Source organism: Grampus griseus (assembly GCF_964374135.1).
Source record: "Grampus griseus genome assembly, chromosome: 1".
Classification (NCBI taxonomy): domain Eukaryota; kingdom Metazoa; phylum Chordata; class Mammalia; order Artiodactyla; family Delphinidae; genus Grampus; species Grampus griseus.
Genome location: NC_139017.1, coordinates 18238625 through 18251013, shown reverse-complemented (window position 1 = coordinate 18251013; position 12389 = coordinate 18238625). Strand labels below are relative to the sequence as shown.

The 12389-nt window shown below is 34.9% G+C and overlaps 1 protein-coding gene across 1 annotated transcript in view; it reads right to left on the bottom strand.

The window, feature by feature from the left end:
- IARS2 (isoleucyl-tRNA synthetase 2, mitochondrial) overlaps positions 1 to 12389 on the bottom strand; it is a 69044-nt gene that overhangs the window by 9632 nt on the left and 47023 nt on the right. The window contains exons 13-15 of the mRNA XM_082670435.1: positions 10804 to 10906; positions 10082 to 10175; positions 847 to 955 (exon numbers count right to left, since the gene is read on the bottom strand). Of these exons, the coding sequence (XP_082526561.1) occupies positions 847 to 955; positions 10082 to 10175; positions 10804 to 10906 (306 nt within the window). The remainder of the gene's footprint in view (positions 1 to 846; positions 956 to 10081; positions 10176 to 10803; positions 10907 to 12389) is intronic.

Sequence of the window (12389 nt, the reverse complement as noted above, 5' to 3'; positions counted from 1 at the left end):
ACATAAAAATCTTTTTTCTTGACAAATTATGTATGAAAACTTTTCTTCAAAGTCTGATTCTCAGCTACTTGTTTATCCTGATAAATAGTAAGCTCTCTTATACACAAAATTTTTATGTTTACATTCACTAAACAATTATCTCCTGAGCATCTATTATGTACTGATTTTGATCATTAAAACTAACCAGGAAAAAGTATGTCTTAAAAAAAAAATTACCTTCAAAAGGACAATTTGAGAGAAATATATATCTGCTGTTCTATCGACTTTTAAAAGCATGTTATACAAGAGACATAAAACATGCAAATTGTGAGATGGGTTTTCACTTTAAGATAGCAAAAATCTTAAGCTATTAAAGAATCTTTCTGATTAGAACCTCCATTCACATATTTGAATAAGGAAAAGCTATTCTCTGTAACTAAATAAGAATCCCTAATTTAATAAAATTCACTAAAGAAATATTTCCATCCATTAGCCACTTGTGGAAATTACAAATGTAAGGGTATCTGACTGAGGCTGTCCTCAGTCAAGCTAGAATATCCTTCTCCACATCCATCGTGTGGGTTTCTCCACTACTCCAGTCAATGCCGGTTTTACCTCTTCTAGGAATTATGACCTGTATTGAAGTGACAAGGCTTCTTTGTACTGCTGTCTCCATTTTTGTCTTTTTTTTTTTTTTTTTTACTTCAAACCTATTTCTCTCCTGAGACTGCAGACTATAAGCTAATTAATTAAGGGCAGTGTTTTATCACATACATATTATTCAGTACAGTGCTTCACACACTGGCGAATATTCAGTAGAAATACTCAACCGTGTGCTGACTTGTTTAGCTCAGGTGTAATACTTACTTAAAAGGTGATTTATTCCTTGCTGCCACACTTGTTAATAAGGAAGACTGAAACCAACCCCCAAGCTGGTCTTTTCCTTCCATGTACAAATCTGCTCTTTGGTCAGTACCTCAAAAATAAATATGAAAAAACAAATTTAAGTTAATTAAATAGGAAAATGGAAATGAATATTTATCAAGGTATTAAAATATTAAAAGTAATCATGTTACTTATTGCTTGTGTCATGCTATACCCAATGGCTAGGTTGCATTCACTTGGGCTGTTACCCTCACTGCCAATTTATTAATCAAGATGAAGAAAATAAACCTTGGAGTATGATCTCCTAAACCACAGATAACTAAAATATTATCTAAATTAGGGACTGATTCATATTAACTACCAATATCAATATTTCCAGTTAAATCTTTTATGAAAATAAACTATTTTTATTAATTCAACAATTATTTGCTAAGTATCCAATAACTTTATATGTTGTCATTTAATTCTCATAGTAACTCTAGAAAGTAGATATTATTATTATCCTCATTTTACTGATGAGGAAAGTGAGACACTGAGAGCTTTTATAACTTGCCCAAGGTTATGCAGACAGTAAGCAGTAGACATGGAGTCTAAATGTAGACCATCTGGCCACGGAGCATATGCACTTAACCAAGATATTAAACAAATTAGGAAAAAATGTCTTATAAAGGGCAAGTTATTAACTTCTAATTTGACAACGACCCAGTCAAAAGATGGGCAAAGCATAAAAAAGCCCTATGAGCCAGGGGTTGAGGCACGAGGTTGGTGGTGGGGCAGGGGAGGAATGAGCAGGCAGAGTGCAGAGGATTTTTAGGGCAGTGAAAATACTCCAAATGATAGTATGATGATGGATACATGTCATTATACATTTGTCCAAACAGTAAACCCTAATGTAGACTATCTACTTTGGATGATAATGATGTGTCAAGGTAGGTCCATCCATTGTAACAAATGTACCACTCTGGTGGGGGACCTTGATAACAGGGAAGACTGCCTGTGTGAGGGCAGAGGGTACAGGGAAATCTCCGCACCTTCCTCTTCATTTTGCTGTGAACCTGAAACTGCTCTTAAAAAATTAAGTCTTGTGAACCTGAAACTGCTCTTAAAAAATTAAGTTTTTAAGAGAAAACATGGCAAAAGAAAAAAAAATGCCGTACAAATAATTTAGCCTCAAATTCGTTAGAACATATATGTACCCAAGCTTGAGAGCTACTTCAGCATTCAACAAATAACAACAGTTGATTCAAGAGTTAAAAATCCGAAATACAGGACCATTTGGCAAACATCATAAGTAATGATCATTTCAGTCAAAAATCATCAAGGACGCTTAAATACTAGGTGAAAATCTGGTGAGAAAACAGGATATTTCCACAGTCTTAAAGTATCTCTCTACAAGATACAGTTGACCCTTGAACAACACTGGTTCGAAATGTGAGTGCCCACTTACACCCGGAATTTTTTAACTAAATACGTGCTATAGTGCTACATGATCTGCCGCTGGCTGAATCCATGGATGTGGAACCACAAATATGAAGGGCCAACTATGAAGTTAGACTTGGACTGCAGGGAGGGTTGGTGCCCCTACCAACGTTGTTCAAGGGTCAACTGTACGTATAATAACAATTACGATGGGGAGATGGGGGTGGGGGAGGAGTAACCCTGCAAGAGAAAATGGGCAGGCACCACCTTAACCAAGTGATCAAAGTTAAACATCACCAGCAAAGACATCATGTGACTTCTGACATGATGCACTGAAAAGGACACTATCACTTCTGTGATATTTCTGCCGAAAATGCACAATCTAAATCCAACCATGAGAACACGTCAAAGAAACCCAAACCGAGGTACTATCTTCTACAAAATAAACCACCTGTACCTTCATGAATGTCAAGTTTATGAAAGACAAGGACAAAATGAGGAGACTAAAGAGATAACTAAATGTCACATGAGATCCTAGATTGGGTCTAGACCACTTTTTATTTATTTTTTTCTTTTCCCATATAGGACATTACTGGGTGAAATTGGAGTAAGATCTATAGATAGGTAACAGTATGGAATCAGTGCTAATTTCCTGATTTTGATGTTCATATTGGTTATACAAGAGACTGTCCATGTTTTTAGGAAACACACTGAAATATTTTGGGATAAAAGAGCATCAAGTCTGCAACTTACCTTTAAATTGTACAGAATAAAGTTTGTTTATATATCCATATAGAAAAAATATATATAAAGCAAATGTGGCCAGATGTTGACTATGGAAAATCTAGGTGAAGGTATGTACTTCTTTATACTATTCTGTGACTTTTCAGAATAAAAATGGTTTTCAAAAACAGGAGCATGAGGTCTTTGGGGAAGATTACTTCCATATTTTAAACCTAAACTCAGAACTCTAAGAAACCCCCACAATCCCTTTTTATTTGTAAAATGATGGTGATTTGCTCTTATGTCCTAACATTGAAGATTCAGTGTTGTAATCCTTATGTGACAAAGAGTATCTGGGTGAAGGTGGGAGACAAAACTGAAATAATGTAATCAAACATTAAATTAGTTAAATTCAACTAACATTATCAAGCACCTAGCAGGCACTGTGCTATCTGCCCTCTTGGAGATGATAGCCAATAGGGTAGATTTTCTGTTAAACAAGAAATAACTATGTTGTTATCAGGGTGAAAACACAGGTTAGCCTAGTCTATGTAGTTAGGAAAGCCTAGGATAATATAAAATGATAAATGCCTATGCAATGAGAACAAAAATTTTATCCTCAACGTCTAGAATGTTACATGTATATCCTACTTTCCTTCTTCCTCTACCGATCTGTAACCATTTAAACTTTTACAATACCAGTACTTAAACCCCATCCCACCCAAAATGTTAACTTCCTACTGGAGACCACATTTTGGATGTAGCAATAATTAATGAGAAGATTAATAACAGAATACTAGGGGAAATCCTTCTCTGAAATAAGTGGAAAATGAAATAGCAGGAAGTATTCCCAAGAAATTTTCATTTCTTCAGAAAATACCTACTTCTGGCCTAATGAAATGACAGTCCATAATCATGAAATCCAACTAACGTTCTGTCATCTTGGAGAAATAAATCATAGCTTCCAAGCCTTGATTAACACACCTAAAAAAACAAAGGGTTTAAATAATCTCTAAAATCTTTGCCAGCTCTAAAATTTTTAGTTTTAAGAAAGCTGGCTGTTGCCTAAGGACTTACACTATGCCGAATAAAAGCAATTTGAAGACTGCACAGTGGCTAGATTCAGACTGCCTGGGTCCAAATCCTGGTTGTGGCGCTTACTACCCATGGGGCCTTAGCATAACCTTTCCATGCTTCCATTTCTTCCTCACTGAAATGAGGATAACACCAAAATCTACTTACAAGGTTGTTCTAGAGATTAAACACGTAATATAACACGCTTAGGACATAGTAAATACTCAGTAAATGTTAATTATTATTAAGATACATCATAAAGAGCACTTGATAGTTGCTGATGGTATATTTTTTCAAACAGTTTTATATGAAGGAATACTTGCAAAAATGTGATTAGGTATACTAAATTACTTTTAAAATACATGGTCTCTGATTCTGTCCTAGAAACACATGTTGTACCTAATAAAATCAGGCCATTAATAATAGCACAACAAAACAACTAATTCATATTAAGGGTAAAGTCTTGGTGTCTTTCTCATTTCTCATATATGTTGAATTACTGGAATTGGGTAAGGAGCAAAATATTCTGGAAAAGGAAGTGTAACCCTAGAAAATTTCTGCAAACAAGAGCCTGCCACGATGGTGTATGAAACCAGAAGAAAAAGATGGAGGTGGGGAAGTTTTGGAGTAGCAAAGCACTGAGTAAGAAATGAAAAGATAAAGTTTATAGGAACTTTCAAAATGAAGATGAGAAGTTTAGTCTTGGATGGTAAGTAATACGAACCACAGTCAAACTCAAGTGCTGGTATACTGTAGAATCATTTAACAACCTCATATAATTAATTACTGGGACTATTTTCTGTTCTAGTAAGTTTATTTTTAGTAATGCTTAATTTTTTTTCTCACAACAAAAAGCACATTCTCACTTTAAGAAACTTGTAAAACAGTAAAGTTCAAGAAAATAAAATCACATATATTCCCAATACCCGGAGATAATCACTTTATTTCAGCATATTTCCTTCCACTATTTTGTCTATGCATACCAATATTTACATGAGTAAATATCCTACATCTTTGTATTCTGCACTTTTAAAAATTTAACACGCCCTTAAATAATACTTTCCCATGACCATTTAATGTTCAAAAAATGTTCAAAAACATGACTTAATGGAGGCATATCATTCTATCATATGAATGTATGCCATATCACTTCAGCCATTTTTCTACAGATGGACATTGGGTTGTTGGTCAATGTCATTTACTATTTGAAATAATACTGTAATGAATATCTTCACACATAATTTTTCATCCAGATCTGATTACTTCTATACTACAGAACAGATTCCTGTAAGTGGAATCCCTCAGTCCAAAGACAGAAAACTACTTCAAAGCTTTTGACGCATAATGTGAAAACCCCTTCTGGTAGGGCTGTGCCAATTTACACTTCCACTAGCAGTGTACAAGAGGGAGAAACGGTACCGCTTTTTTTCTGCCTATTTTTTATCCTTTTTCCTTCCTGCATAGATTTTTTTTTTATTATTATTATCATTATTTTTTAATATTTTCTTGGCAGCATGTGGATCTTAGTTCCCCAACCAGGGATCAAATCTGTGCCCCTTGCATTGGAAGTGTGGAGTCTTAACCGCTGGACCGCCGGGGAAGCCTCTGCATAGATCTTTTAGTGAAAGAAAAATTTAGAACCTTCTTATGGAGGCATAGTATGTTTGGTGTCTTAAAATTCCAGGAAAAGTAGCGATTAACCATGTGGTAAAAAGTTAGTATTTCTTTACAATAACTTTTGCTCTTATGAAAATTGTAGGAATTCCCTGGTGGCCTAGTAGTTAGGATTCTAGGCTTTCACTCCTGTGACCCGGGTTCAATCCCTAGTCAGGAAACTGAGATCCCACAAGTTGCCAGCGCAGCCAAAAAAAAAGTAAAGATTCACGTTTAGAGGAAACAACTGTTCAATACCTCTAGGACTGTGATTTAGGTATGGTAAAAATTTAAAGAATAAACCAACTGCTAAAAAATTACTATCAAAGAGGAATTCGCAAAAAACTGAGTAATCTACAATTTCATTACTAAATTGGTATAATTTTGCTGAATTGATGAATTTTGAGCAAGATTATTATATTGAACTAAGAAGGCAGGTTGTAGAACCAGCACAAACATTTGGCAAAACTACTGTTTAATATACATACATTTAAAAATAATTTAAACAAAAAATAATTGCTAAAAATAATCATTAATTTTTGAAATTAAGCTATTAGTACTGTATATGTCCTTAAACAGGTAACTTTAAAAAAAACTTATTTGTACATCTAAGTTTCTGTTTCAAAAAATGATCTCTTTTCTCTAATTCAAGTTATTTATCTGTTAAAAAGAATCAGAAATGATGTAGAATAAATATTTTAAAACACTAATTACTTCACCAGGTGAATGGATAAACTGTGGTATATCCAGACAATGAAGTATTGTTCAGCACTAAAAAGTAATGAGCTATCAAGCCATGAAAAGACATGGAGGAACCTTGAATACATATTATTAAGTAAAAGCAGCCAAAGTGAAAAGGCTACATCCTGTATGACTCCAACTATACCACATTCTGGAAAGGGCAAAATTATGGAGACAGTAAAAAGATCAGTGGCTGCCAGGGGTTAGTAGGGAACAAGGGATGAAAAGATGGAGCAGAAGATTTGGGGGGCCATAAAACTATTCTGTGTGATACATGCCATTATACATTTGTCAAAACCCACAGAATGTACATCACCAACAGTGAACTCTAATGTAAACTATGGACCCTGGATGATAATGATTTGTCAACGTGGGGTCATCGAACGTAACAAATAGACCACCCTGGTGTGGGATGCTGATAATGGGATGGCTGTGGGGAAGGGGTTCAAGGGGTATGGATTCTCTCTACTTTTCTATTTTTAAAAAATTTTAAACATTAATTCGTTTTATTTTTTACAATTTTTATTGGAGTATAGTTGCTTTACAATCTTGTGTTAGTTTATACTGTACAGCAAAGTGAATCAGCTGTACATATATCCCCTCTTTGGATTTCCTTCTCATTTAGGTCACCACAGAGCAATGAGTAGAGTTCCCTGTGCTATACAGTAGGTTCTCATTAGTTACCTATTTTATACATAGTATCAACAGTGTATATATGTCAATCCCAATCTCCCAATTCATCCCACCACCCCCTTTCTTTCCCCTTTGGTATCCATAAGTTGTCGTCTGTGTCTCTATTTCTGCTTTGTAAGTAAGATCGTCTATACAAATTTTTTCAAAAAAATAAAGCTATTTTTAAAAAAGTTTAAATATTAATTAGTTTTAAATCAATGCAATAATTAATATCTTTGGTTAACATTTAAGGAATGTTTTAGAAATATGGATATGACTTATTACTTATATTTAATTCACTTTAAATGCCATTCCCTTTCAGAAAGTGTTCAAGTTTCAATTTCTTAAGTTTTACTGACCTTGAACTCACTCACAGTGAAACTCACAAAGAACTCACCAGGTACTTGACCTGGTGTGAAAACAGAAGCGAAATCTCTTTCACTGCCGTAAAATCTGTCACCAAAAAGTAAAACTAGATATGTATGCTATGTAATCACCAAATTCAACTCGTTAAACATTAGTAGATACTGATGAAGACTGGTATCTAAAATTAAGCTCAAAATCAAGCTGATTTTACTTTGCAATAATACACTCTCAAGGAAACATGCAGACATTGAATCATTTCACATTAGACTTGATACAAGCCATCTGAGAATGAAAAGTACAATAAGCCTTCCCAGGAAAGTAGATGACTGCTCATTTTGTTTTGTTTTTTAAAGGAAAATCACCTTTGCTTTATGGTTTTTTGAACTATGAATTCACCTAGTATCTGGACTCCTTCCCACCTCATTCTTTCTGCCTATCTTTTGAAATTTTTTATCATGAAAGAAGAAAAGGGAGGAAAACAGGATGAAATATAAACCAATTAATCTGTTACTGATCAATCTCATAAGATTTTTATTTTATTTATTCTTTACTTTTTTTTGAGGAAGAGGAATATAAGATCTCAGTGAAAAAGTAGAAACTATAGTCTAAAATTGGGTTTGTGGGAATTCCCTGGTGGGCCAGTGGTTAGGACTCAGCACTTCCACTGCCGGGGGCCCGGGTTCAATCCCTCGTCGGGGAACTAAGAACCCACAAGCCGCACAGCATGGCCAAAATGAAATAAAATAAAATAAAATAGGGTTTGTGTATTATCTGTGAAGATAGTTTACTTATGTTCTGGCATCCTCCTATGCATGCAACACACATGTTTAAATGGCAAAATGATTTTCTTTCTTTGAATTAATTAGCTATATATGACATGGAAGGAAAAAATGATTTACTGATTAGGTGCGTTTTTACCACTAATTTCGTTTGATAAATTATTTCTGTCACTCTCAAATATTTGGTTAAGAACAAACTTGAAATAGTACGACTAAACTCTATCTGTACCACCAACAGCAGCACAGATAGGTTTTAATGACAATTTTCACACAGTTTAACAGTCAATGGCTCCAGGTATAATTTGTACGTGCTGCACTTGGTAACATAAAACCACTTTAGAAATTAAAAAGCAACAATGCCAGTAGCAGCAATACTCACCAAGGCTGAAGCAGCTAATGAACTTTGAAATATACTTTATAAGCACTATTTCACATATGGCATATTTATTCTATTTTGAAATTCAGGATGCTGCCCCAAATGTGGTAGGAGGTAACTCTTTTTCCTGTTTATAACATAACACTATTTAACCTACCTACCTACCTTCTGTAGTGTTATCTGCCGACATTTTCAATATAATTTAGGAAAACAAAGTACCTAAACTGGCAATATTTTCTCTTGAGTATGGTGGGAGAAACGTATGAAATAATTCTGAAAATTACTGCATACAATATTATAAAAATTATATTAGATCATTATGAATTTTTATGTACAGTTTAGCTATAATACAGAGTAAGCATGAATTTCTGTGTATTTTGCTTTTCAAATTTCCTATGCTGAAAGAAAGGCCCAATTAGAGCATTCCTAGCATTTACCTGCTAGGAATCACATTGCTGTCCTCTCAGTAATGAGGCCTACTACCAGAAGTATACCCCAGGTAAAACCTGACCACGATCCCTCTTCATCCCTTTAACAATGGTCAGCTGAACAGGCAAGCTGTTTTCCCACATTCCTTTGCTCCAGAAAGCAAACAGGATCTCCTGGGTAAAAGCCAGCACTCAGCAGCAATGTGAGGACCTGTCTGATGCAGCGTTGCTTCCCTGGCACCTCATCCCGGTCTTTAACCTCACAGTGGGGACAAGCTCTATTTCATTTCACTTCTAGCTTCTCACTTAGTATCCTTGAAGGTATCTTCTCACATCTAAACACGTCCTCTGTGTGCCTGCTACTACTCCCTTCTAATTCCTGCCCAATCTCGCCTCCCTTTTTATCCACGGAGTCAAAAGCTTCCCCTAACTGTGAGGAAGTAGAAATTAGTCAGCTGCCTGCATAGACAGGGGTAAAGCTGTGAGAAGGTAACAGAGTACAGACGAATGAGAACCGGAAAGCAGGGTACCCGACTTCTAGCCTGACACTAAGCTATGTAACCATCACCTAATTGGACCCTAATCCAATCTCATCTCCTCTTCTGAAAAATGATTGGGTCAGGCTATTTCAGTGATTTCCAAACTTTGTTTTACAGAACTGAGGGCCTTGGGGTCAAGGAGAATGAGCTGACCGAGAGGAAGAAGAAAATACCCATTTTTATTAATCTTATATATTGTGGTTCTATATAAAAATTTCAAATGGAAAAAAAAAAGTTTAGAAAGCATTGGATTAAATGATTTTTAATCATTTTTTTAAAATGATTAAAAGATCCAATAGCTCTTCCAGATCTAAAATTATATTATAGCCGATGTACTTCCAAATAAAGCATAAAAAAAAAAGAGTTCTTGATTATAGATTTCTTCTGATAGCATTTATTTATTTTCAAAACTGCTTGATTGGTATTTTATCTACTATTTTAAATTACCTGGAAGAACATAAGACCATGAAGTTCCACTGTCAAACCAGATGTCCAAAATATCCTGACCTGGCACATACTCCAAAGCATCAGGACCACCAACCTAGTAAGATAATGTAAAAACATTTTAATTACACAGCCATCACAACATTTACAATTAATACCCAAAAAGGTCTTAAGAAAATGAAATACTTACAACCATTAAATTCACATTTTAAAATGAAATTTCAGACGTTTTTAAGTATTTTGCAATTACGTACAACTGCTTCATTTCCATGTAAAAGTGATTGTGGTCACTTAATTATACATTTACTAATGGAAATATAAACTTTTTATTTCTTGATAATCTTCCAACTTGGATTCTTCAACATGTGATGCCATCAGTTAACTCGAATTCATGTCCTACAAAGTCCTGATATACCAATGTTAGGCACTGTTCCCTCAAAGTCACAAGTGCCTCTCTCTGCTCAGCCAACAAAGCAGTTAAAATCAATCTTGGCCCTCAGTGAGACAGCAAATATCCCTCACACTCTACTGCTACACTATATACCCAGCTTCTCTAGCTAAATAAAAATGTCTACTCTCAAACTGCACCGGCTCCTCATTTAAGATGAATAAACTCATGCACTTGACATGATAACATAACTACTTTTTAACTCCCAGGGAATCTCGTGTTGTCATTAAATCATGCAATACATAACAAAGGCTGTTAAATACGAATAGAAATTTACCTGAGATAAGACTTCTTTTGGAAGAAGTTGCTCCGGGGGAAGAGTCCACCAGATATCGCTGCCATGTTCCTCCACTAGTTTAATAATATGCTCAATAGTTTGGCTATTTTAGGGGGAACAAAGTAGAATTGTTCACTTAATTATTGTGATTAATACCTAATATTTTAAATTTAAGAAACAGTAGTACTTTTTCCCTATCTGCAGGATATTTATCCCAATATGCAGGGTATTTTTTCCTATCTTTTCCCCCAAATTTAGTGGTATTATCTTCAGTTACTTGCTTACTTAGTTCCTGCTGTCATCTTAAATTCAATAAAATAAAATAAAATTGATCATATGGAGCCCTTAAAAGAAAAAGAAAAACAAAAACGACTTCTCCTGATATCCCTATTTCAGTTACTGATTTCCCTGTTTCTATCAATCTATTTTCTATCCAAGTACCTATATTCAAAACCTGCTAATTATCTACCTCCTCCAATTTCTGCTCAAACTAAGCCACCACATTCTGTCAGTTTCTACCTTGAAATATTAATCAAATTTATTCTTTGAGTAAATAAAAGAATATTAGTCCAACCTCACTGCGTCAATACTAGATTGATGCAATGGTCTGACTTTTCCCCTATGCTCATTCCTCTACATGACACATGAAATTTAATTTATATGACACATCTTTGAAAGAGTTGCACTCCTAAAACTGCTTTTATCACACCAATCCCCTCTCAAAGATTTGCAGTGCCCCCTCACTGCTTATAGGACTGAGTCCAAATACATCTGCATAAGAGGCAATACTGTACCAGAGCACAGATTTTGAGATCTGATATTTGATAACAGATATCCAGGTTTATATCTTGACTCGGCTACTTTTTATATATATGACCACACACAAGTACTAAAACTTCTCTAAGTCTTGGTTGTCCCCTCTGTTAAGAAGAATAGTGCAATTTTTGTTCAAAAATAATTTGAGTATCTCCAATGTTTTGGACGCTGTTCTAGGCACTGGAGATACAGCAGTTAACAAGGAAGATAAGATTCCCACTGTAGTGGAACTTGCATTTTAATGATCCTAGATACGCTCCTCAGAATGACTGCAAACTAAATGAGATGATCCAGTAAAATTTAACACATGCCTAACACACAACAGAAAGCCAATAAATGCATATCAAATGAGTACTGAAATTGATCATTATCTTTGGGAAGATAAAATACACAGTTATAAATTGTCTGAAAATTAAACTCAGGGAAAATCTTATACTAAATCTTATACTAAATTTTCTCACAGCTTTATGGACATTACAACTTCCTCTAGTTGCTTTCCACTGAGACACAGAATATATTGGTCAAGAACATGGACCCTGTGTGGAGAGAAGGGAACCCTCCTACATTGCTGATGGGAATGTAAACTGCTGCAGCTACTATGGAAAACAGTTTGAAGGTTCCTCAAAAAACTAAATGTAGAGTTGCTATATGATCCTGTAATCTACTACTGGGCATATATCCAGAGAAAACTATAATTCGAAAAGTGACAGATGAATGGATAAAGAAGATGTGGTACACATACACAATGGAATATTACTCAGCCATAAAAA